The sequence below is a fragment of the Crocodylus siamensis genome, chromosome 3, assembly GCF_052110815.1.
Source record: "Crocodylus siamensis isolate JL-2025a chromosome 3, ASM5211081v1, whole genome shotgun sequence".
NCBI lineage: Eukaryota > Metazoa > Chordata > Crocodylia > Crocodylidae > Crocodylus > Crocodylus siamensis.
In genome coordinates, this window is record NC_143397.1 from 130526949 (window position 1) to 130554021 (window position 27073).

General features: G+C 43.3%; 1 protein-coding gene across 1 annotated transcript in view; it reads left to right on the forward strand.

Annotated features, from left to right (window-relative positions):
* The window catches only part of SYCP2L (synaptonemal complex protein 2 like), a 52163-nt gene that overhangs the window by 22067 nt on the left and 3023 nt on the right, over positions 1–27073 (forward strand). Inside the window, exons 20-34 of the mRNA XM_090037674.1 lie at positions 138–195; positions 2182–2243; positions 5208–5259; positions 7032–7066; positions 7695–7749; positions 9046–9202; positions 10214–10263; positions 11695–11788; positions 15136–15218; positions 15390–15459; positions 22107–22238; positions 23014–23135; positions 23632–23726; positions 26386–26485; positions 26583–26641. Coding sequence (XP_089893800.1) covers positions 138–195; positions 2182–2243; positions 5208–5259; positions 7032–7066; positions 7695–7749; positions 9046–9202; positions 10214–10263; positions 11695–11788; positions 15136–15218; positions 15390–15459; positions 22107–22238; positions 23014–23135; positions 23632–23726; positions 26386–26485; positions 26583–26641 — 1224 coding nt within the window. The remainder of the gene's footprint in view (positions 1–137; positions 196–2181; positions 2244–5207; positions 5260–7031; positions 7067–7694; positions 7750–9045; positions 9203–10213; positions 10264–11694; positions 11789–15135; positions 15219–15389; positions 15460–22106; positions 22239–23013; positions 23136–23631; positions 23727–26385; positions 26486–26582; positions 26642–27073) is intronic.

The following is a 27073-nucleotide window of genomic DNA, read 5'->3' on the forward strand; positions in this document are numbered from 1 at the left end:
GGAGTTGATGGAACTATTAATTTAATTGGGGGGGGGGGGTTCCCCCTCTTCCCCCCCCCCCTTCCCCCCCATAAACACTTATGTTGGCTTCAAAACTAATAGTACTTTGGAAATGTTCTTTTTTTTCTTGTCCATAGTGAGTTACCTGTGGCAGAAGATCCTGATATTCAGGTTGTAAGAGAACTTTCTCCAAAGGTATGCTTTTGCAGGGTGGAGCGGAGCATGAGGAAACAGTACAGTTAACATATGTGAAAAGGAGGATGGGGAAATCCTCCTAAGTGATGCTTGCAGTTTTCACAGGAAAGCAATGAGTTCACGTTCTAATAATAATTACTTATAAGTAAAACTCTTTGATACGTTTGTGTGCAGCACCTAGCACAAAGTGGTCCATGGCCTGAGCTTCTAGGAATTATGAAGTAACTAATATTTTTCTCCATAGCTACTTTCTCCATTGTATTACAGATGTGAAAAGCTTTAAAAACAATCAAGTAACATTTCCATCATAAGTGCCTGATATCAGGCACCAAAAAACGTATTTAGGGACTTAGTAGCCTGATTCCTCACCTCTCCCACCTTTCTTTCTCCTTAAGAAAGATCATATAACTGCAGATCAGTGTGCAACTAAGGCATTTTAGGGACCCAGAAACAAGTGGCATTTGATTTTTGAAGTCGGTGTTTTAGATGTTTGCTTTAACAAGGGTCTTACCAGAAATGCCTGTGTCTGAAGACTTGTCTTTTTCAGGACAGGCTAGTTCAGGCCCACAGTTGAAACTCAGTTCAGTCTGTGCTTACCTTGGGAATAAATTTTTAAAGACATTAAGTGTTCTACCTTCTTTGCTGTTCATAGAATCATAGAAGTAGGGTGGGAAGGGACCTTATAGATCTTCAAGTCCGACCCCCTGCCTGGGCAGGAGATAAACTGGGCTCAAATGACTGCAGCCAGGTAGGTGTCAACCCTCTTCTTAAAGACCCCCAGGGTAGGAGCCAGCACCACTTCCCTTGGAAGTTGGTTCCAGATCCTAGCCACCCTGACTGTGAAGTAGTTCTTATGGATGTCTAATCTAAACCTACTCTCCAACAATGTATGACCATTATTCCTTGTTATGCCAGGGGTTGCTAGGGGAAACAAGGTCTCTCCCAAACCCTTCTGGTCCCCCCTAGTGAGTTTTATAGACTGTCATTGGGTGCCCCCTCAGTCTTCTCTTGTGAAGGCTGAACAGGTTCAGGTCCTGCAGTCTCTCATTGTAGGATCTTCCCTGTTGTCCCCGGATCATGCGGGTGGCCCTCCTCTGGACCCTCTCCATGTTGTCCACATCCCCCCTGAAGTGGGGCGCACAGAACTGGACACAGTACTCCAGCTGTGGCCTGACCAGTTTTGTGTAGAGGGGGAGGATCACTTACTTGGCCCTATTTGAGATGCACCTGTGGATGCACGACAAGGTCCAGTTAGCCCTGCCAACCATGACCTCGCATTGTTGGCCCATGTTCATCATGGAGTCAGTAATGACTCCAAGATCCCTTTCTGCTTCTGTGCTCTCAAGAAAGGAGTTTCCCATCTTATAAGTGTGCTGCTGGTTACTACTGTCCAAGTGCAGCACCCTGCACTTGTCGGTATTGAAATGCATCCTGTTTTTGTTAGCCCACCTCTGTAACCTATCTAGGTCTTGCTGCAGTCTTTCCTTCCCTACTAGCATGCTCACCTCACCCCAAATTTTGGTATCATCAACAAATTTAAACAGGTTTCTTTTCACCCTGTCGTCCAAATCACTGATAAAGAAATTGAACAGTGCGGGCCTAAGGGCTGAGCCCTGGGGGACTCCGCTGCCCACTTCAACCCAGGTTGAATATGACCCGTCCACCACCACCCTCTGTGTATGACCCTTCAGCCAATCTGCAGTCTTATCTGACTGTGTAGGCATCAGTGCTACAGTCACCTAGTTTTTTAATGAGGATGGGGTGGGAGACGGTGTCAAAGGCCTTGCTGAAGTCCAGAAAGACTACATCCACGGCAACACTTGCATCCAGTGCTTTTGTGTTCTTTTGGTGTTCCCTCTCTTTGGCTTCCCTAGCATCTTTTTAGCTTTATGACTATGAAAAAAATCCTGCTAAGGGGAGTCTCTCTCTCACTTTAATTGCAAGTAATAGCTTTACTCACTATGCCAGTCTGTATCTCTTCTTAAGGACGATGCACTGGAGAAGAAAAAACGAAGAACAAGCTTGGTCAGGCAAAGGATAGACCTGAAGTAGGTATACATTTCTTAAAATGTATCAAACCTTGGGTGCCCCATATTTTGAAACCATTTTAAAGCTTTCTGCATCAACATTTAATGTTAAAACTAGGTTAAGCTTTAAAAACTCATGTCGGCAGCACTTAATGGTCTGAACAGAATAGCTATGTTTTGTTTTAGGGTGGATTAGGAAAGATCAGTCTGTTTTGAGGGTTTTGTACACCTCTGACCTGTGCTTCAGGGGAAGATGTTATAATCCAGGGCTAGTGCCCTCAACAGTGGCAGGGAGCTGCCATTCTTGCAGCTGTCATCCTTGTGCTCCCTCTAAATTGGCCCTTGAGGCTAGTGCCTGCGTTGCCCAACCCGTTTGCACTACTAGTGTAATCTGACCACATTGTCAATACTGCATTTAGCTAGGCAGTATTGTGCTATAGACCAGTGGTGGCTGACCTTTTTTTGTCAGGCATGGTACAAAGTAAGCCCTACCTTGTCCTGGAGTGCCACCCCAGTAATCTTTCCCTGCTCTTCCTGGTCCCTGCCTGGTCTGTCTCTGTTCCCCACTGCCTCTTGCATCTGCCACATTCGCCATAGAGGCTACCCATGCTGCTAGCAGGATGCCTGCCATGGTTTTGCTATAGAAGGAATTTCATGAACCCTGGTGCATAAGTTCAATGTGAAGTAATTATTTGGAAGTTAACACTATTATGAATGTAGGTGACTTGATTCACATATGCATAATTGACTCTGATTATAGAGTAAGTTATCATGCCACATTATCTCAAGTATTGTCTTTATTCCCCCGTCCCCCAGGGAAATTATTTTCTATTTTAAATTCACTTACTCTCTTTGGAGAGGCCTATCCATGCTCTGGCATAGTCTAGTCCTGGGAGGCTGAGGAGAACCACAGTACAGTGTTTTTCAAACTGCTCCTGATTTCCCCCGACTGGCTTGCACTAAGAGCAGGTCTTAGGCAGAGCCCCTTCCTGCCACTAAAGTGGCATCCATATTGTTCTGTCAGCCAGTCACAGGACAGAAGCTTGGAGCAGTCCCTCCAGGAGAAAGTCGGGTTCTGCTGCATTAGAGGGGCTTTAAACATAAATGCACCGAAAGTATTGCTGGTAGAACTGGAGCAAATTAAGCTTTGTAGTGTAGATTGAGCCTTGGGTTCTTTGGCCTGGAAGAGCAGGATCTCAACATACTTGAGTACCATTTATCTAGGGATCTGATTGTTAACATCCAACCAAATTTATAGAAAAGTGCTGATTATTTTCAGTTCTGAAGTGGCATTTGTGAACTACCAGAATACCCAAAATAAACTTGAAGCCGTGAGTTTAAAAGTATAACTACTGTTTGAGTGTCTTTGGAAGGTATTGGCCAGATGGAGCAGCCAGGACCCTTTTTTTCAGTGTGTTGAAATGATTCAAATGTCATTGCTGTCCTTTCTTTCTGAACAAAGTCAGCTTGTCCTCATGCATTTCTCTCCAGTAAAGCACAGGGCAAGCAAGGCAATAAACAGCTATATGTGAGTGTTAGGGGAGGTGGGGGAAGGGTGCTTGGTAGTGTTATGATGGCTCAGTTTAATCTTGTAGCTTTGTAACTCTAGATACTGCATTTGTTTGGGTTTTTTGTTACTAGTGAGAGGTTCTTCCAAAAGATGGAGAGGGAACCAGTTTTAACTGATGGGCTCCATCTAGTGGGGATAGACTGTCATTCTTACCCATTTAATATCTGCCTGTGCCACAGGCAGCGGTATAACATGGCGATACCCGACTTGGCTTTAAAATCCCCAGTTTGGGTATCAATGACTAGCTAAAATCCAATGGGAATTCCATGCTTTTATAACTAGCTTGTTTTTGGTATACCAACTAATTTTAAAGGTACCTCTGGTACATTTATGTTACCTGTAAATGAGAGAGCTTAGTATGTTCTCTCAGATGTAGCTTTAATCTCTAAAACCTGAATTCTCTTCTTAGTCTTAATCTCTTAAGAGGCCATACCACTGGAGTCTGAAACCAGGCAAAATGGGGAAGAAATATTGCTAAAGCCCATTTGTCAGATCTTACTGGGTGTTAACTCAGGCTGTTGTGAGGACTAACCAGCAGGGAAAGTTGTACAGTTTTGGGGGGTTTTTTTAAACATGGAAATATTACTGAATATTGTAATGTATTATGGCAGGTGCCTCCTGCCAAAGCAGGGTTGGCTTCATAGAAACAACATGGAAAAGACAACACACACCACTGCCTAGCCTCAGTCATTTCACTTTTTTTAGGGCTCTGGCCAGTATAGTTAAAGAAACATGGCTTTCACCTCCTGATTAGGAATCCCTAGCATGGAAGAAGGGGCTATTTCTCTATATTACTTGCTGTATATACTACTCTTCTGTTTAGTAGAGGACATTTTAAAACCAAATTGGTAGGATTTTTACTAGTTACTAAAGTCTAAAGAAATTGTACCTCTCCATTTTTATTGTGAATTACTTTTGTGTTCAGTAAAAATGGTTATGAGCTTTCTGTATCCGGATGCTTGCAGAGATGTGACCAGAGAGCAACCACTGAAAGGTGGAATTCTCAAAAGCCCCCTGGAATAATGTATCCCTGAGATTCACTTAAATACTTTTGAAAATCCTACCTTTTATAAAGTAATGAGGGGCTTTTTCCTTTTTAACTATTACTGATTTAATGGGGGACTAGAGAAGTACTTAAAGAAGTTTTTGCGGCAGTTGTATATTCCTGAAGAATTCTATAGTCTTTAAAAATGCATTGCATGAGAATTAAATAGTAGGAAGTGAAGAGAAATGGGTAAGAGGATGAGAGAGAGCCAAAACAGGCCCATGTGTATGTGTCTCTAATTATTAATTATACTGCAAATAACAAATATCTGCATTGGTTCAATATTCTACTTTTAATGAAATTTATACAGGCTTGTTTTTCATAACTGTGCCACAAACTCTTCATATATTTTGTACACGTCACCTTGTAGGGAGGATTCTTACAAGTTTGAAACTTCATCAGACCCTGGAAGTCGCACAGAGGTAAAGTTGGGGCAAAAATGTCTAGGAACCTAATTGGAGTATGACTTGTTTTACGTAAAGATGATCATCTGGCAAATGATGGCTGGGAGTTGCTTTCAGTAGGCTGCATTTCTTACTATAGAAGAGGCAAAAATGCTCTTTTGAAATGGGGGTTGAAATGGCTCCCAATAAGCTAGAATCAGACAGCGAGTAAACAGACTTTTGAAAACCAGGGACTTGATACCCTTGTCTCTCTTTGTAGGAGTGGGTATAGATGCAGTTGTGCCATAATTGTTACCTGGTGAAACTAGTTACAGGTTAGGGTACTTGTTATGATTTCCTGTGACAGAATTAGTTGTTTTATTTATGAGGTTTTTTTTTTTGGTTTTTTTTTAATGGATTGTAAGGAAATATAACATTTAACAGCTTTATTGTATACAAAAGTTGCAAAGAATTACTCAGAAGCTAGGAGGTACCAGAAATAAGGCTGCCTGTACAACTTGAATTTGGTCCCTTTTGTGCACGTGCATGTTAAGTCTCTAATTACATGATGACATACTTTTTTTTTCCACAGACCCCCTGCTTCCTTTAGTATGCCTGGAAAACTGGCTGTGGGGATAAGATGAGATTGTACAAGGGAGGCTGTATTCTGTAAGACTTCTGCCTTGCTTGTAACACAAGCTGGAAGGTGTGGAGTGAATAAGACAATTTTAGGAGAAGTAGTGGTCTCCTATTTATAAAAGACAGTTGATTGCTTGACTAAAATCTTATTTGTCAATGCTGAACACTAACTTCCATTGTAGCTGAATGTGAGCTGTGCTTCAGAGATGCAAAGAGCTGTATAATGCTGAGTACTTGGCTGGGGGAATGGGGTCTAGAGGATCTCAGGTCAAGCTCCTAAAATTAAAGGGTTACTTTTTGTCTTTCCCTTTTTGGAGGGGGGGGAGGGAGGATGGGGTGTTTGGAGGACAATGCTGTCTCATTCAACAGGAGTAAGTAATTGTTTGAAAAACTCTGATACTATTGTGATGAGTGACATGGAAAAGCCCCATGAGGAGACTAAGAATTTAACTTTAAGAATTGGCTTTGAGTGCCATACAGTAGACAACACCTTGGCTTGCATATGGAAGAAGAAGACCTTTATTAAGTGTGCACCTATCCTTCTGTGCACTGAAATGACAGGGCCTTCATTTAAAAACAAAAACAAAGAAAGTATGATCATGTAATGTAGTATGAGCCCAATTAAGACGACCTTAATTCTGGCACTTCCTCCTTGGAGTGCCTGCCTCTGCAACCTTATACTGATTCTGTGTGTACTGTCAAACTGGCCTCCACTAGCCAAGATCAGATTACTAAATATCATTGCTCAAAGAGCTTTCGTCGTAAGAAAAGAGCTCTACTACGGCATCTGTTACTTGCAATACTTCCGTTGCAACTGCAGCAACCAGAAATGTCTTCGTGATTTCAGTCATGTCATTACTTTTATTTTGATTTACATGGAGCTCTGAAAATATGTTAAGCTACATTCACTAAATGTACATTAGCTCTTCTAAACTTGGTTTCATACATAGCTCCTACCCCATCATGGTCTGTTGTTCTTTCTTCACATTGTCTGCCATTAAACTAGACTTCCCACAACTCTCAATATTGCTGCTAGCTGTCAGCATAAATCCCTCCTTTGACAGATGCTACGCTATTTTTAGATAAGCATACCTACTTTTATCTAATAAAATTAGAACACTTATTCTGTGGGATATTGGAACTTTGAAATGTGGTTTCTTCTTTTTTTTTAGGTCACTGAAGCAAAACAAAAAATTCTTGGCCAAAGGTACAGGACCATATATGTACTTGCATCTTGCATGATAAAGAACACAATGCTTTTTATAATTTCTCTGTTAATTAGGAACAAAAAGGAAAGTGCCAATCTATTTTTATGTATTTAATGTTTTTTTCCTTAAAGATAGTAGTTCTGGAGACCTTACAGATATCTAAGTAGTTTGTCACAAATGGGAATATATGTAAGAGTTGATGAAAAGATGGTAGTTAAGACTGGTGAATTCTGCTCACTTTTAACAATGGGATTCCTCTTACGAACATCATATTTACCCAAATCCAAAATGATTCTGAATTTTTAAAATTACTTGCAATAATTAGATTCTATACATAGAAATTGTTATAATTTTCCATGTAGAGAACTTAATTATTGGAGGGTCATCTTAAATTCATCCTTGCCACCACTGCAGTGGGGAAAGTGTGGCAGATGGCAGGCAGGCAGTGGGCGTAGAGAGGGGTGGTAGGGGCAAGCAGCTTGCTCCCTACTGCTTGGGCCCCTGTCCCCACTCCCTCATTCCCCATCCCCGCCACTTCCCCTTGCTCCAGCACCAGCAGACTCCATAGCAGTGTTGTTAATTTTCTTTGATTAGTTGTAATGTACACAATTTTGGGTTACTTAACAGGGTTTATGAAAATGGAAGTGCAAAACGAGAATCAAGCAAAGTCGGTAGAAGACTGGTAGGTAGCTCATATTTTCCTGTGGCAAAGTACTTGTGTAGAAAATATTGTCTATGGAGCAATAAACATGGCTTGTTTCTACACCTAAATAAATAATTAGGCTTTTCCCAAGACATTAACTGGGAAACCTCCTGTTCCCATTCAGAGTTACTCCCTCCAAACTTTCCCCTCCCTTCACAAACATGTTATGGGCTCTAGTACTTGTGACCAGAAACTTTCTGCACAGCTCTTGACCACCACTGAACTTGTTTTCTTGTGCCTGGGACTCTGGATTGAAACTGAGGCAACTAATTTGTAAAAAGGCTGACTGGGCCCAGCATGGAGCAAGGGCCTAGAATGAATGATAAAGGTGGAGAGAAGACCTGGTTCTTGTTGATGTGTGGACTGATGGTGCTGCTTAATGGCCTGTGACTTGGAAGGGCTATGAGGGTGTCAGTCCAACACTCTTCGTTAGCCTTAAGGTCGCATGCACATTTTTGAAGAGGCAGCAAACCTGCAAAATCTTCCTTTCGTGACATGACGGTGGTGTATCAGTGCTGTACTGTTGCAGGTCAGAAGTTCTCTGCAAAAAGAAATTCCCAGTTTTTCATAATACAGCAAGTGGAAGTAGAGAGCTTGCTGCAACTCCCTGATCCTCAGGATAGCTGTGTCCCTAGCTAAGACTAGCCTCAAGGTTGTCCTAAATAGTGCTAGTTAGCAGCTGACTCCAGGGCTATTTACCTGCTCATAATAACCAGAGCAACAGTATCACTTTGGCTACATTGCTTTGCAGTCCTGCATTGTTGGGGTGCTACTGCAGAAGGCAGACACTTAATGCTGTGCACTAGCTGCAAAATCCCTTGTGCTGTATTGTATACTTGCCTCTTTCCACTGCTGCAGTGGCCCAAAGAGGACTGGTTCCACTCTTCTGTCTAGAACTGACCTCTACTATTTGTGATTGCTGTAACCAGAGATTAAAGGGGAAAAATAATGCTTTCACATTGGTCAGGGTGCCAAAGGCACCAATTAGCATCATACAGCTGGTTTCTCATAGCAATAAGGGAGTATGTATGTGTGTAGGGGAAGTGGGGTTTAAAAAAATAAAAGCTATTACAAAAACAAGACTGGTGGGAGAAGAGGTTGTTGTAGCATCTCATCTCTTACTGCTGTTCTGACCCAGACTAAACAGCTAGCTATTTAATTCTTTTGAATGAGTTGTATGGGTTGTGCTAAGCTGGGTGTTTTTAACTAGCCCAGTAGCAAATGGCAGTGCAGTACTTCTGGGGAAAGTTAGAACTGACTTCTTAGTATCTTTAGTCTGATTATAGGAAGCATCTTTTCTCTGAAAGTAACCATGAAACTACAAGCAATAGTCAGAGTGAAAAAAGCTGGATCCTTGATTCTCAGAAAAAACCATTGCCGAAAAATCAGGACTATACTCGGAGAAGGGCAAGGCTCAGAAGTAAGTTGAAAGGTGAGTGCTATATGTTGTGTGGCATACTCTACAGTGAAGTAGAACAGAAGACTGAGTCCAAGTCAGGGTTACTCAGCCTTTGTGGGACTGAGGCTCCATCTAAGCAATGCTGAAATCCTGTTGGTTCACCAGTAGGCTAGGATAGGACACCTGCTTATCCATGACTTGAGTGGGAGTGTATCTGCCATGCAAAATGCTTGTTTGTAATCTATGTGTGAGATGAGAGAGAGCAGCTCAGGTAGTGATGGTTTAAAGTGCTGCTTTCTATTTTTTGCCCAGCAAAAATGAGATGGTCTTTCCTTGTGGTCTGTAGATCCAGTTGCAATTTTTCATTGCTTTGTCCTGTTCACAAAATGTATCTCTGAGATGTGCATCTTCAGACCCTGGGGAAGCTAATGCAGAAGGAAGTTGCCATCTTCCTTACTTATGTAGATTTACAAGTGCCTATCCTCTGCTTTAGGTAGTCTTGTGAGAAAAAAATAATATGGACATTATAAGCTTTGATGGTGTCTCCCACTTAAAAGTTTGTTGCATATTAGGTCAGTTATCAGGTTAAAGATGGGCTGTAAATATAACCTCTTCAGGTTATATTCAACTATAACATCTGTTTTCCCATCTTGTTGCATGCAGTCTGTGCAGGTACTCATAGACACTCTGTGGGGGTTTTGAAAAAGAAAGGAAGGTGATTGGTAGGGAGGGAAGAGCTTTAGGTTGAGTTCAGTGGTGGTTCTTTATCTTTGTTCCAGTTTCCGTATCTGTCTGCCAGAATTCAGATGAGTCTTTCAGGTAAACAGCAAGGTCTACCTCTTTCTTCAGGTGTAGAGTGGCAGCAGTCTTAATGTAACTTGTGATTTGTATTATTAGGCAATTGGGGGAAATACATAAGCATGATATTAAGCCTTGTAAGTTTTAAGAAAATAAAGCTGTCTCATGAGGTTTTAATTTGACTGGTACAATGTCAGCAGCAATGGAGTCACCTTTGTGCATGTTTGTGGGTTTTTTTTCTTGCAGTGTTGCCGTTGTCATCTGCAAGTAGTGGCAGTGATTACCAGACAAAGAAAGTAAGAAACTATTCTGATACTTGGACTGCACCTCTACCAAAGCATTACTTTATATGAAGTACATTTATGTGCAATTTTGAATTACTGCTTTTTAGTCAAGGTTATAGGTTAATATTAAAATGCATCTACAACAACCTGGTTTTGAAGGGACATGTATTGCTTAATTTACACAACTAGAGTAAAGCTAGACACTCTAGCTAACTGTCTATAGATTCCATATCAAAGTATGCACAGGTGCTTGTAGTCCAGGAAACCCTTCTAAATGTTACCTAGTTAATCCACTGCTATGCTCTTTGAATTTTTTCCACCTACAGTTGCGGTAGGAGTGTGTTCACTACAAGCATCTTTATTTACTAAATGTAGCTGAAAATACATACATCTTTGAAAGGTTAGAGGTGTAGGGTTTTTATTCTGTTCTAGCTTTTTTTTTCTGTCTTCAATTTAAGTCATAGCACAAAAGGGAAAGTGTAAAGTGCTCTCAAACAAGTTCCCTTTTATTTTATTTTATCTGTAATTTTGGGAAACAGGGCAAAAACAAGTATGCATAATTCAAAACTGGGGAGACTTCTGAAGGTCACATTTCATTCCAGAAAAACATTGAAGAGTTGGAGCCTATTCCAAAACCTGAAAATACTGTTACACTTCGTCCCCGCTTCCTTTTCATCATCTGGAGAGGAGGCTTCATGCCGCCTTCTTCTATCTGGTAGTAGACTTGTTCTCTGTTAGGCAGTTTTTTGGGCCCATATTCCCAGACATCCCCATGCTCCCTGTATTGATTGTGATCTCACTCAGTGGCTCAATAATGCTGAACACAAGTTAGGCTGTAGAGCAGGGGCAGACAGTTATTTTGAGCAGAGGGCTGCTTATTGAGTTTTGGCAAGCCATCGAGGGCCGCATGACAGGCAGCCCAGGGCAGATAAAAATTTTAGAAAATTAATATTAAGGGGCCCTGCAGGCCAGATAGAATGGCTTGGAGGGCTGGATCCAGCTCATGGGCCACATTTTGCCCATTCCTGCTGTAGAGGTTGCATAGTAGGGAAATAAATGTGCAAAACTGATGGCACTTGGTCATCATGAGAGTCTAAGCAACACTGTATAATGTCCAAGGGACTTGTGAATGCATCATAAATAATGTTATGTGTGTGTTTGTTTGTTTCCCCCAGATTCCTTAAGTATTTCTTTCCCCCTGCTCTTGGTTTAACATAGTGACCTGTGACCTGTACGTGCTAAAAAGCAAATGTTAGGGGTGCATTTTAATTTTAAGTACACAAATCTCCTTGAAAGTCAAAGGTGTCCCTGCCCCCTTGCATGATTCATTCAGTGCATCTCCCTGTAAAAGCCTCTCTAGAGGAAAGGAAAACCTGTGCAATGCTACTGTTTGTTACAGTGTATAAACAAAATAAGTTTTTAAAATGCATCTGTTTTTTTTAGGTTGGTGTTTCCAGGCCGAGAGTTCACCAGGATATACTGAGGAAAGAAACTAAATCCAGTACAGCAATGCTTGATTTGTCTGCAGTGAGATCTGGTATTTGAGGGTCTTTTCCCTCCCCCCCCCCCCCCCCCCCCCCCCCCCTACAATCTACTAAAAAAGTTTGTGCATATGCATGGCCTCCCCCACGTCTTTCCCATTAATCTACTAACTTCTGGTGTTTCTTTTAGCAGCTGGAATGCTTCACTAGTGTTTGTATGTAAAGTGTTTTGAAGAGGATAAACACCAGGCAGTTGCTTACTGTTGTACTTTCATGGTGCATAGATTCCATCCCTCCAGACTACTTGGTTCAAGTCTTTGCTCAAAAAAGGCTTCGTTCTGTTTTGCATTTATTCTTTGTGCCAGGCTAGTTTTGCTCATTCTCAAACTTCCATTAGTAGTGGTTTGGGGAAAGCAGTTACATGAAGGCTTTGGCATTTAATCCATGGGAATTAACATACTCCGTTCCTAAGTTTTATGTAAATTTTAGAATTCTTTTCCCTGCATAGGGTTCTTCCATTGTAAAGAGGTTATTCAAGTGTCTTAGGATGTGTATACAAACTCCTCCCTTTTCTTCCTCCCCCTCCCAAACCTTATCACAGTGCTTGTCTCTTAGTGTTACTAATACTTTCTGCTGGTTTGAAATCCTTGCAAACTGAAAGAATTTATTGCTGTCTACTATTTCTTTTTCATGTTCTCTCGCTTCTGTTGCAGGTATTGGTTTTCCATAAACAGTCCTATTATAATTTTATTATGTTGGAAACGAGTGTGGTATAATGCATTACAGCAGTGGTTCTTGGCCTTTTTCGCACTGGGACCCAGTAGTATAACTATCAGCTTGCCATGACCCACACCCTCCCGGTCTCTGACACACTGTGGGTCAGTCTTGCCCTCTCCTCCTTGGACCTCCCCACAACCCTTTAAATTTTCTTGCAACCCACAGGTTGAGAAACACTGCATTTATAGCATCTTAAACATCAATGTTTAGGTTTAGATGATCTCATTAGTCTTCTATTCATTGGCTCTGTTGGAACATCATTCCTAGTCTTTCAGCTCTTGCATGCACTTTAATACCTAAAGATGTGGTAGCTTCTCTGGTACCATGGTCCTTTTGAGGTATTAATCAATCGGCTCTCAACCTTATTAGGCTCAAAACATCCCTTGGAAGATGCCAGCTCTTAGCTTTCGCTAATTTTTTGATGATGCAAAAACAATAAAGAAGTTTCTCTGTTTTTTTTTTGTTTTTTTGTTTTTTAAAAAACAACAGCAGCAAACTTGGATATCAACAGGTCAAACTTGGACATCAGGCTTTGACACCTTGGATTCCTACTTGAAGCCTCTGGGTGTTTCCTGTGAATCATTTCCATATGTTTGCACACTTAATGCTAATATTGTGCATCACCCTGCAGCAACCTTAAAAGGAGTTTGCTGCACCCCAGGGTACACCATCACCCTTGTTGAGAATCACTATATTAGTCATGTCTGTATGTAGTGCTATATACTAATATACCATATTTTATCACATACCACATACCCCCCAAATAAGACATGCACCATGTTTTTGGTTTTTTTGAAAGGCAGAATGTATACATTCCCCCTCCGCGCCCCCCTCCCCCCCCCCCCCCCAAAGCCATGGTTAAGAACTGACTTGATATAACAGTTTGCTTTCCCTCAGCCAGTTCACTGATGGCTTCAGGCAAAAGCTACAGTGTTAACCTGGTCGCAGCTGCTGCTGGATTGGCAGCAGCTTTTGTTTGCTCAGTCAAAAGCTGCCAATTGGGCAACAAATGTGGAAAGGTTAAAACTGGCTGGCTGCTTGCTGGCTGGAGAGAAGTGGCAGCCATTATAGCACAGCATCTGTATGCTTTTTTCATTCCAGCAAAAAAACAGTCACCTTCCATACTTAAGACATGCAGCCCAATTTTTGGAGAACTGATTTTTGGCACATGTGGTTATACAAGTAAATATGGTATTACTTTGACATGTTGACCTTTTTCCCTTTCCTTAATGTGCTCCCCTCCTTCAAGATTGCCTTTGCTGGAATAGGGGGTTACTTTACTCTTCAGATACATGGGGCATATCTATACAACATGTTTACTGCAGAGTTGACTGATTGACTCCAGAGTATAAAATCTCAGGATCTACATATGCAACACAAGCTGGAGTAAACTAATTTACTCTGCTGCAGGATAGTACTTGTACATACAGGTACTATCCTGCAGCAGAGTAAAGTACTCTTCCACAGCGCGTGTGCAGATGGAAACTGGGATAGCTAGGGCAGGAGGGTGCTTTAGTGCAGAGCTGCTGCCAGCTAGCCCTGCATTGGAGCACCCTCGTGCTCCAGCCAGGTCCTCCACAGAATGTTGAGCTGGCTTGGAGCAGCCCTGGGCTGGCAAGCTGACTCCCCACCCACCCCTGAGTCCCCTGCCAACCAAGGCTACTGTGACCTGGCTCAATGTGTTTTTGGACACTCATGAAAATGTGACACCCAGGAGCAATGAATCCCAGTGTGATAGGCACCAGAGTTTATTGCTATGTTATTTGCACATGTAGATATTAAGGCTGTGCAACATTTTGCTGGCTGTTTCGATTCGACACCATTTCGAGCTTGAAACAGCGAAATCGAATCAAAATGAAGAGCTTCGAACAGCCTTGAAACAAAATGAGGCTATTCAAAACATTTCAAGTTTTGAAGTCTCCAGCAGCAAGGTGATGGGAGATGGAGGAGAACCAGAGCTGCGCTCCCAGCAGGAGCCAGGAGCACAGCCCTGGCTCTCCCCATCTCCTGCTTCTGGGCTGCGGGAAGCCGGTCACAGCGCAGGGGAGGGGGGCTGATCCTGGCCTCAGTTCCCCTCCCAAGCACTGCAGTGGAGCTGGGGAAAGGAACTGAGCCCCATCGTTCGGTTCCCCTCCCCAGCCTTAAGATCAGGCTGGGGATGGGAACAGCAATTGGGCTCAGTTCCCTTTCCCAGTCCCAAGCGGCAGCACCAGCAGGGGCCCACAGCCCTGATCTGCCTGCCAGATGGGAGAGGCTGTTTTGAGCTTCTCCATTATAGCTAATGGGTGAAACGTTAAAACAGCGTCACTGTTTCAACAGAGCAAAATGGGGAACAGCTGTTTCAAATGGAAATGAAATTCAAAATGAAATGCAGTTCTCTTTTGAACAGCCCTAGTAGATGTGTCCACAGTGCTACTGCAGCAATATAAAATGGAGGAATTTCTGTAAACTGCAAACGAAAATACAGTAGCCTTTTTTTTCCCCTTGCATCAAGACGGTTGCCAAATTTTAATATTCTGTTTAATATGTGCAGACAATTACTTGATAAGTATACAATTTGTTTCTTGTTGCCTTCATTACTTGGCTAATGGTATCTGCTTGTACAACTGAAGTACTTTTTTTTCAGGTGACTTAGAAACAGAAGATCTTACACTACCATTTAATGAATCTGTCCATGGGCATTCTGACACTGGAGAGAGGATGTCTCAGGTACAGTGTACAGTACTGTGGCACATTCTAACGAATTGTTTTAGATGACTTCTAATACTGTTAGTTTGTTTAGCAAGATGCATCGTTGTCTATCAGAGTAGCTTTTTTAAATTATTCCACAGCTGATGTTTTGCATGCAGTACCTTCACTTACATTTTTCCTTTTCTCTAGAAATTTGAGGACATGTCCAGTAAACCAGCACCAGATGATAAAAAATACAGGAATAAAAGAAAAGTCTCAGGTATAATGACTAAACATCTTGGGGAGGGAAGGGGGACAGGGAATGTAACACCCTTTCAAAGTCATAAATGGGAATTAAATACTCAGATGACTTTTCTTTCAAGGACCTCAGATTGGGAAATCTCTTTTTAAATGTAAAGTTTATTAATGTATTTCATTTTCCTGTTGTACAAATTGTGTTTGTTCTGTGCTGTAGTTATGTCTGTCTGTCTTTTTTTTAAACTCATGGCACATGTTTTATTTTTTTGGGTAGGGACACAGACCAGAAATGCTAAAATCTAAGCATGTATTAGAATGAATTCTTAAAAAATGCATACAACTTGAGGGATAATGTAATTTAAATCAGAATCTGTCTCTGAAATGATCAGTCTATATCCCAGATAATGCACAGGCTTTACCTTGGTTTTTAAGTTATCCTTATGTTTCTGGGCCCTTTCCAGGAATGATGTTTTTATTGTTACTGCACTGTTTCTATTAAACCCAAAGTATTCACACCTCTGGAATTTGCTGCCATCTTACAAATGCCAGTGTGTGGTTGTTTTTTTAATGTGGTTTTTGTCAGCAGCTTCCATTCATTGGTAACCCCAATGCATTTGTAAGGTAGTGGGTGATGAGCAGCTGTCTTACGTGTTTATAACTGGCATTGCTTCTTCAGAGCCATTAGTAATCTTTCTTGCCAAGCATGATTTCCCCATCCCCGCAACCCTTCCCATCCCCAATAACATTGCCATAAAGCAGACTTCCTGGTTCTTTAGAAATAGGCAACTTTGATTGTCATCTCACTTTACCCCCTGATACTTCAACAACATTTCAAATAAATAGAATTCAAATACCTGGTTGTTTAATTATACTGGGGAAAAACAATGCTGGTACATGCTCCATGTTGGCACAACAAAGACTCTAGACCAGGGGCAGGCAACTTCTGAGTTGCTGTTGCGTTCTGACCAGCTTGTACCCCACCCTTCCCACCGCCCTGCCTGCTACAGCCCACATCCCATGCACCCTGAAGCTCCCCACCACCAACAGTACACAGCCCTGGCTTGCCCTGTGCCTGCTTCAGACCACCTGCCCATGCTGAGCAGTGGCTGGGCAGCAGCTGCTGCTCATCATTTGGAAGAGTGGTAACAGTTCCTCCCTCTTACTGCCGCTGGGCCCTTCTTCCTGCAGCTGCCCAGAGCCTGTGCCCAGTCTACCCTGTGGCTCCTTTCCACCACCATCACTGCCACCTCTGGGCTGCCCAGGAGGGCAGCAGTGGCAGTGTAGAGGAGTGGCTGGGCACGAGCTTTAAGTGGCTGCAGCAAGGACTCAGCAATGATGAAGGGGAGGGGCTGCTTTTCCCCCAAGCCAAGCAGCAGATTCTACCTGGCTGCTGCCACTGCTGCAGCTGCTCAGTGTGGGCAGGCTAGTCTAGAGTGACTGCGGGGCAGGTTGGGGTCAGGACTGTGCACGTGTCCCGCTAATACCACAGGTCTGGGGCCAGCAGCAGTGGTAGCTTGGAAGGAGTCCCCGCTGCCTAGAAAGGCAGTCCAGCTGCAGAGTTGACCCAGCCCCACTACAGGATGTGCTACAGGCCAGATGGTGCCTGGGCCAGGTGGGACCAAAGGACCTACTGCAGCCTGGACAAAGACTCTCTGTGGGCTAGATTCAGTCTGTGGGCCATAATTTTGCTCACCCCTGATCTAGACAGTATGTTACAAGTAGCTTCTAATTTTGCTTGATTGTAGGCTTTTACTGTTACCTACTGACATTTTGATATTTGATATTTTATGATTTGATTTGATTTTCCTTCATAGGCTTGGGTTTGAATACCTGGTTGGTTTAGCTGCTTCATTACGTTGACTTTATCTAGGGTGGTAGGTTGTCACCAGTTTTATGGAAGATTAGTCGATTTGAAATCTGGGCTCATGTCTTTTTTCAAAGGCTAAGGTGATAGGATTGTTTGATATTTGAAGAGGAAAAATCAAAGGTATATGTAGGGTTAGGGTCTTATTGGGGTATGTCCAACCTGCTGTTCCTCTGGCATGAAACTCTGAAAATAGAATATTGTGTTTTATACTGGTGGATATCTAACTTAACCGTTCAGTTTAAGGCATTACTAACACATTGCATTAAAAGTGCTGTGTTAACTGCTTACTATACCTGCCTGAAGCAAAAAAAAATCCTTTTTTTTTTCTTTGACCTTAATGAAGGAGAAATTTCTAGTAAAGTGTGGATTTTTCTATTGCCTCTTCCCCTTCTGCAACCTATTTTGCTTAAAATGTAATTGTGTATAGCTCTGTACCATTTTAATAGCTCTTTTTGAGTTTTCAACCTTTTTGAAAATATTTAATTCCCATACTTAACAGTAGTTAATTCCCAGGGATTGATGGTTGACGGGTCATTCTTGGCCTGGAAGGAGGTGGGCAGTGGGGTCCTGCAGGGTTCGGTCCTTGTGCCGGTGTTATTTAATATCTTCATCAGTGATTTGGACACAGATGTGGTGAGCACCCCCTCCAAGTTCATGGATGATACCAAATCATGGGGCAAAATGAATACACCAGAGGGCAGGGAACAGTTGCATGCTGAGCTGGACAAGTGAGATCAATGGGTGGAATGTAATAGGATGCAATTCAACAAAGATAAATGTCAGGTACTCCACCTAGGGAGGAGGAATCCCCAGCACACCTACAGGTTGGAAGATGTCCTCCTCAGCAGCTCAGGGGCTGAGAGAGATCTTGGAGTTGTAGTTGACTCCAAGATGAACATGAGCCAGTAGTGTAATGAGGCCATCAACAAAGCCAATCATACCTTGTCATATATTAGCAGATGCATGACCAATAGATTGAGGAGAGGTGATGCTCCCCATCTATGCAGCATTAGTCAGGCCACAGATGGAGTACTGTTTCCAGTTTTGGGTGCAGTACTTCAAGAGGGACACGGAGGATCTGGAGAGAGTTCAGAGGAGGGCCATTCGCATGATTATTGGTCATGCGACCCTACGAGGAGAGGTTGAGGAGATCTGGGTCTCTTCACCCTTTACAAAAGACAGCTGAGGGGTGACCTTGTAGCCACCTATAAATTTATATGGGGAGGACAGCAGGGAATTGGGGATGCACTGTTTACCAGAGCACCCCAAGGAGTAACTAGGAATAATGGCTGCAAACTAGTGAAGAGTAGATTTAGGTTAGACATTAGGAAGAACTTTTTTACAATAACGGTGGCCAGAGTCTGGAATGGGCTTCTAAGAGATGTGGTGCCGTCACCTAACTTGGAGGTCTTCAAGAGGAGGCTTGACAATCACCTGGCTGGGGTCGTCTGACCTCGGTCCTCTTTCCTGCCAGGGGTAGGGGGTTGGACACAATGATCCACTGGGTCCCTTCCGACTCTATAATTTATGAATCTACGAGATGCTTAAAGATATTTTTTCAGTAAGACTGAATTCACCCAGTCCTCTCCTCTCCTAATCTGTATACCCACGTGGAACTACAGAACACTTTCTCTTTATTAATAGATAACCAGTTTTATGCCAACTAAACAACCATAAGGTTTGGGGGGGTGCTTGCGCATGCAGATGTTCCTGATGTTGATCTAATGCCACGTCTACATTTATATCCATCTGACGCTTGTGACTGTTAAAGTACTTTGTGCATTGGAACTGCTTAATGTTAGTCTGTCTTGATACACAGGGTGTCTCAACATGCCTGTTGAATATTTAACTCTTGATGCTAGGATTTTTTTTTAATGTCTGCACTTTGTCCTGGCAATATTTTTCTTCCACAGAATCATTTTCTTTAAAGCCTTTAGTTCCCATATTTTGGCTGTCTTAGCTTCAGGCCTCAGCTACTTCTTGAAGGGTTTAGACCTCCAGAGTAGGGCTGAAGTGTTTTATACTGCACCCTCCTCACCTGCCTCCTCTCCCCTGGCCTGCCCCCATTGCTCTGGCTGCAGCAGTGGGGTTTCTGACTAACCCTCCCTCTGGCTTCTGCTTCCTTCACCTGCCCCAGGAGGTGGGGCAGTGCAGCCCACAGTACTAAAGAAACCTGTGGGGGTAGGGAGTGGTGCTGTGGTGGGGAGGCATGGTGTGTAGCATTGATTCAGAGGGTTCTTTCCTGTTGTCCTAGCTTGACCTGGGCTTTGAAAGGCACCTCCTGGCCAAGCACACTTCAATAAGTTCCCACCCTTAAAATGGACAGTAAATATTTTTTTGCAAGCATCCTCTTCTTAAAATGTCTCCTGCTGTCTCCCTAATGCAATGCAGCTATATGTGAAGTTCTGTTGATGAACCTTGTTTCCCTCTGCATGCTGGCTCAGTAGTCCTGCATGGCTTAAGATGCAGGTAGTCCATGGAGAGGAAAACAGAGACCTATTTCCTTTATGCTTTTGTACATGGTGTGGGGAAACTTCACCTGGAATGCTGGTCACCCATGAAAGTATTTAACAGGGATAGATTTTTGTGCAGGGGGTTGGACCAGGTCATAGGCTCCCCCTACCCCCGTCCAGTCCTCTGCAGCACTTGCAGGGAGCAGGGTGGGGGAGCCGAGGCCAGCAGTGTTCTGGACTCCCTGCTCTGGACCAAACTCTCTGTCCCGTCTTCGGCGCAGCTTTGGAATCATGGCAGTGCTCCTCCATGCTTGGAGCACTCTGATTGGCTGTTCCCGTCAGAGTATTGATTTGTTCCAAAATTTAAACTAAATACTAAAGTCACCGGGACTGGATGGCATTCCCCCAAGAGTTCTGAAGGAACTCAAAAGTGAAATAATAAGATTACTGTCAATAGTATGTACCCTATAGTTACAAGTCAGAAGACTGGCAGGTATCCGACCTAATGCCCAACTTCAGAAAGGGCTCTACAGCTGATCCTGGGATGTACAAGCCAGTGAATCTTGCTTCCATCCCTGGCAAATTAGTAGAAACTATAATAAAGAATAAAATCGGGAGTCACCTGACCATGTATGATCTGTTGGGTATGGGTTTTGTAAAGAGAGATCCTTCTTCACCAGTCATCTGCAGTTTTTAAAGTCTGTCAACAAGCTTGTGGATGAGGGGAATCCAGTTGATGTGATTATATTTGGACTTTCAAAAAAACTTTCAACAAGGTCTTTCACCAAAGGCTTTAAAAAACCCTAGCTATGTTGCCAGTTCTTTTATGAAATGAGAGCTGGTTAAAAGATAGGAAGCAAAGGGTAGGCCTAAGTGGTCATTTTTCAAAATGGAGGGAAGTCAAACACAAGGCCAGCAGGGAACTGTGCTGGGCCCAATATTGTTCAATGTTTTCATCAATGACTTGGAAACAGGTGCCTGGTAAAATCTCCAAGTTTGTAGATGACACCAAATTATTATGCGTAGTCAAACCCAAGCTGAAGGAGAAGAGCTGCAGAAAGTTTTTGCCAAGCTGAGTGAGCGAGCCAAAAAATAGCAGGTGAACTTCAGTGCCAGAAAGTGCATGGTAATGCACCTGGGGAAACTCTCATAATGCTGGGTTCTGACCTAGTTGTTAAGATTCAGGAAAGAGACCTTGGAGTCATAGTACATTTGAGATGACATTTAAAGAACTATGTGCAGTGGCGACCAAAAAGCCAATAAAATGTCGTCATTTAAGAAGGGAATTGAAAATTAAATGAAAAACATCATCATACTACTATACAAATTTATGGTGCATCCACATCTTGAATACTGTGTGCGTTTTTGGTCACACATCTCAAAAAGCATGTAGTAGAATTAGAAAAGGCATGGAGAAGGATAACCAAAATGTTCAGGGGCCTGGAGCTGTTGCCATGCCAGGAGAGGCTAAAAAACCTGTCTCCTCGGGTTGGAAAGGAGAAGGAAAAGGGAGAGCAGGATATGATAGAGGTCTATGAAGTCATGAAGAGTATGGACCAAATGAACAGAGAGCTGTTATTCACTGTGTCTCAGAATACTAGAAATAACTTCACCTGCTGTAATCAGTAGGTAGGAGGTTTAAAGCTAAAAAGAGAGTAGTTTTTTATTTTTAATGCAATGTGTAGTTAACTTGTGGAATTAATTGCCACAGGAGGTGGTAGAGGCAAACTGCATAGCCAGGTTCAAAATGGTACTAGGTGAATTTAATTCATGGATGCTAGATTTAGTAATAGTTATTGAACAGAATGGATGGAGATGTCTTCTCTGGCATCTCTAACCCAAAAAATGATAGATGCCAGGTAGGGTATTGAATAGGGGATCAATTGTTCCAGAGATCTTGTTCAGTTCTCTTCCTTGATCCTGTCTCCAACAGTTGCAGAAATGGATGCTGTAGTGGGCTAGAGGGACCATTGGCCGGACCCAGTATAGCACTTGTGTTCTTATGCCCCAATATTGTGTAAAAAAAAAAAAAAAAAAAAAAAAAAAAAAAAAAAAAAAAAAGTGCATAGACTTGCTGCTGTCTACTGTTCTGTGATAGCCTGTGGGCATGCTTTTGCCTCACAGTAAGTGAAAGCTCATCTATGGCACCTTAGCCCTGTTTCATTAAAAAATCTGTTCTGGTTTTCTTCCTCTCACTGTAGAGGAAGACCGACTCCCTGATATTCCAGTTTGTTTGCAAACCTGATGCTTATTGTAATAAAGTCTGGCTATTGCCTGGGGAGTAGGGAGCTGTTAGTTCTGTATTGAATCTTCAGCACTAAGCCCTTTTATTGATATCTTTTTCTGTAGATTTATCACCTGGTGATGTTTTAAGAAAGCCTAAGCTTATGAGATGGGAAACCAATCTTTCCTCTCCTAGTGTTTCCAGTGAACCAAGGAACCTTTTTGTTACAGTGGAAAAGAAAAACGAACCTCAAACAGGTATCACCAGGTCAACTTTCAGAACCTTCATAAGTTGGCTTTATTAATGGAAATCGTAACTGTGCACAAGACTAGAAGAATTCCCATGTGGGAAGTGAGGCATTCTGATAGGAGAGAGAACTGGGACAGATGGTTAACTCAAAAATATGATCACTGCTCACTTAGTGGAAGTAGAGATTTAAATGGAAAGAGAACTGTACCATGCTGGGAGAAAACTACCTGGAGTTTGTAAACAAATGCACAGCAGCAATGGCAGTTACACAGTTCAAAGTCATCCTGTTCCCAAATTGTGATGGTTCATAGTCTTGCCATTTTTATAGTCCAAAGTAATCTCTTTTCTGTAGTCCAAAGCACAAAATAATGATAAAACATTACCAGAACAAAAGGTGTTGGGTTACACTCTGTTTATGTTAATGTAAATAACTTCTCAAGAAGCAAAACAGTAAAGATCAGGCCCAGTATTTTTTTTTTTTTTTTTTTTGTTCAGTACCCCTACTGGTATATAGCTATCCAAGCATTTTTTTTCTAAGGTGTCCTTTAAAATAAATAAATAAATAAAAATAAATAAATTCCATCTGGAAGGCCTGCTAAATATATTTGCAATAGTTCAGCTCCAGCTTGCAAGAACTGGAGTAATCATTGAACTTCAATGCATCCTTAACTCCTGTCATTTGAATCCTGTTGGATTATGGGAACATGCTGCACTGCAACAGATGATAAAGCTGGGGTTTGTTGAGGTCCTTTTGAAATGGAGGTGTACTTTACTTCGTTACAGGCCAGAAAACAGATGATCTGGATGATATCTTTTACTCCAAGATGCTGGATGAAGATGTCAGTGACACTGGTGTTATTGCTGCCTTTGAAAGCTTTACTAACCAACTAAAGAAGACGTTCTGGGTAATTGTTTAGTGTACATTATCTCTTTCTAGTTTGCATGAATGCCACATGCTGTGCACATCCATAAAGAAAATAACTAGATAAAAGATTACCTTAAAAGAGTCCCAGCTGTGTCTGGGGAGGCTGTTTGAACCTGAAACGCCTCTTGTTTCCAGGGATGCTGGACAGCCCAGCTGACATCAGATGCATCAAGGGTAGAGTGAAAAGATGGTTTGAACTCCCCAGACTTCCAGCAGTCCTAACTAAAGATGTATAAGAATATAAATTGCTTTACTTAAACCGGTGTACGTTTTCTCTCAGTAGTTGGTGTAATTGTAGTTCATGTTTTATTTCTGATTAGTTTTACTTTATTAGGAAGTGTTTTAATCTAAAGCAAAATGAGTGGACATTTAAGGGTCTGCACCAGTATGTAAGTGTGGATGTGGCTTTAGGTATTTTTTGTTGACTTTGTGCTTCAAGATGTATGCATTGTGATTTTTTTTTTTTTTAAATATAGTCCAAGTACAAAAGAATGGAGATTCTTGCACAAAATGCTCTGAAAGTTTCTGAGAAGACGGTGTCAGCATTATTAAATCAGATACATCAATGCAGGTAAGCAATCTGCCAATTGCAAGAAACAACTTTCCACATTTATCCATAAGTCTTCAGTAATTGAGGAACGAATACCTTGTATAATAGAATGTAACAACAAAACATTGTACTCCTGTTTAATGAAGCAAAGTGACACTAGGTAACGTCTTAAAGTAAAAGTTTCAGGAATAGAGCTCTTGTGCATGTCACAACTTATTTGAAGTGACCATAGCTTTGTAATAAATTGGCAGAGCTGTATATGCATGTATGTGGATGTACATAATCCACTGTCCCTGCCGGAAGAAAGGGAATGCAGTTAATGCAGAAGATACTTGAGCTAAGAGGGACATCCAATTTTGTATAAATAATTTACATACAGACTATGTATTAAAACAATATCAAAACCTTTACTAATCATAAAACATGGTTTTATCAGTTATGGTAGCCATATAAAGCAATTGTAAATTGGAAAAAAGATGGTGTAAATTTTCCTGTCCAGACATGCTTTTTCGTGATGTCCTTGGGGTTGGGGGGTGGGGTTGGAGCCTGGGGAGGGAGAGGCTTCTCGCATGCCCTGGCAGTTTGCAGGGTACTGTGGGTCAGGAGGAAGGGGCAGCAGCAAGGCTGGTGGGGGCTGTGGCTTGAGTGACAGATGCACACAGACAGACAGACTTACACACGCAGTGCCCACCAGTGTGGAGGGGGAGGGGCAGATCAAGGCCCCCATGATGAGGGAGGAAGTGGGTCAAGGGCAGGGGTGAATGGGACCCTGGGGCCAAGGTGGATCATGGGACAGAGCAGTAGGACGCTTGTCCAGGGGCACTGTGGGAGGTGTGGCTCCCCACCATTGTGCACACCCTGGGCAGGCATGGGGGGTATGTGCCCCCTGGATCTGAGTGTGGCAGAGGCAGGCAGCCTGGTGCTAACTGGGGTGTTTACCATGCTGCCACTGCCCTGGGAGCCTTGCATGGTGACAGGCAGATGATATCCCACATGGCTCTGGAGGCAGCGGTAGCAGGGTGCAGAGTGCAGTGACAGCCAGCTGTTCCCCAGAAGTTTTCTCCCCCTGGGCCGGCTGGCTGTCTGGCTCCATCCCCACAGCAGGGTCAGCACAAAGGTGGCCTGGACCTTTCCAGGGATGCAGGGGCCTCCCTGGGGCAGTCATGAGGGGGGCATGTGCTCCCCCCCGATCTGTGTGTGGGGAGGAGGTGGGCTGTGCGCTGGACTCTGCACCAACCTGCTGCCTGTGGACCTGTGCAGGATGCCATCTGCCTGCTGCCAGCAGATGGGCAGTGTCACTTGGCCAGCATGCAGTACACACATGGTGTCCCACACGGGCCTGGAGGCAGTGGCAGCAGAAGCACAGTGCAGAGCCCAGCATGCAGTACACAGCCTACCTCTGCCCAGATCTGGGGGGCATATGCCCCCCATGCCCCAATGCCTCTGGAGCCACACGGGATGCCTGGTGGTGGCAGGCAGATGGCATCCCATGCAGGTCCGGAGGCAGCACAATGTGGTGCAGAGCCCAGCACAGCCCACCTTCCCCTGAGCACAGATCCAGAGGGTACATGTCCCCCATGCCTGCCCCAGGGTACACCCAATGGAGGGAATGCCCCCCAAGACCCTGGAAAGGCCCAGGCCACCTCTGTGCTGGCTCTGCTGCAGAGAAGGGGTGAGCCAGCCCAAGGGGAGCACCCCTGGGGAGCAATGGGCTGCCACTGAGCTCTGCACCGCACTACCACTGCCTCCAGAGCCACATGGGATGCCATGTGCCTGCTGCTGCTGGGCAGGCAGAGGACACAGTGCAGGCAGCATGTGGCAGGCACATGGCATTGCACAACGTCCCAGGCTAGCAGCAGCATGGTGCAGAGCCCAGCACATAGCAACAGCCCTCCTCTGCCCCACAAACAGATCTGGGGGGCTCATGCTCCCCATGCCTGCCCTGTGGTGCGCACAGTGGTGGGAAGCCTGAATGAGCTGCTCAGGCTCTATCACCCCAGCCCCTGCCTCTGCCCCCTATCTCCGTCACTGTGGGGGGCCTTGATCTGCACCCCCGCCCCCATTCCCCCAACACACTTTACCTACTGGGTGCTGCTCGACACACGGTGCTGTGTTCCTGGCCGTGTGCAGCAGGCTGCGGCTGGGCTCTGGGTGTGTGTGGCCCCTCCCCCCCAGCCTCCCATGTACCACTTCCAGGTTGTCTGCATACCACTGGTGGTACACGTACCACAGTTCGAGACTTGCTGCTCTAACAGTAATTGCCATTACTGTAACCACCAATTGCCTTCTCTTGCCTTCTTTCACTTTGAAATAAGGAAAAATGTTAAACTAAGGCATCTTACTGTTGTCTCAACTAGGGGGTATAAATAATTAGCCTGTTCTTGCTTTTCTTGAGGAAGGTTGATCTTGCTCTTGTTTTGAAGTCATGGTACCATGCAAAGAAAAAAGAAAAACACACACCTCCAAGTAATTCTGTAGTGTACTAATGCACTCCTAATATTTTTAGTTTTCATATTCTGCTTTAAAAATATAGTACTCCTTTGAAAGAAAAGGTCTGTCAGTTTCCATAAGAATGATGGTCTTTGGGATATGAGCCCCGTCCCCCTGGCCGCAAGCGGCTGTAAGCTCTTTTGCTACATAATGTAAAATATCAAACTTGATTCTTGCTTGCATACTTCAGACTGAATAAACTGGAAAACTTCCATAAGATCGTTGTCCAAGAGCTTGCTACTCTTGAGGAGGATGCTCAAACTTTATCAGGCCTTGAGAAGGCCACTGTGGTGCGTATGTCTTCTTTCAGTTCTTCTGACGATCCATGGACTCAGTGTTTCTGCTTCCTGAATAATGTGGATGTCCTTTTGGAAAATTTTTTTGTAGGATTTTTGGAATAAGCAGTCCATCAAACTGAGCTCTTTCTGTGACCACCAAAAGAAAAGGTATTTCTTCCAGCTGTCTCTGTAGACATCACTTTGGCAGTTGGAAATGTCTGCACAATCTCTGTTCTTTAGTCAAATGGTGGACTGTTGGTGTTGGTTAATTACCTTTTGCCTTTATTTTAGTCCATTTTGATCCCTGCACATTTGAAATCCATGACTAGTAGATATATTTTTTTCTGCTTGGTTCCATGAATTGGGTATGGATGGCCACGTAGCTTAGGGGTGCTTTGAATCCAAGGTGTTGGTACAGCTTCACTTCTATATTGAGATATGCAAGACATGGATGCCATTTATTGTATCTTATGATGTCTCATCTGGTGGATTTTTTTTTCCTATTTGCATGTGGCCTCCTAGGCTAGGGACAGAAGTTACACAAACTGGTTTAAGTGATCAGAAAGAGGTTTCAACCTGTAATAGCACATAAATTCAGTG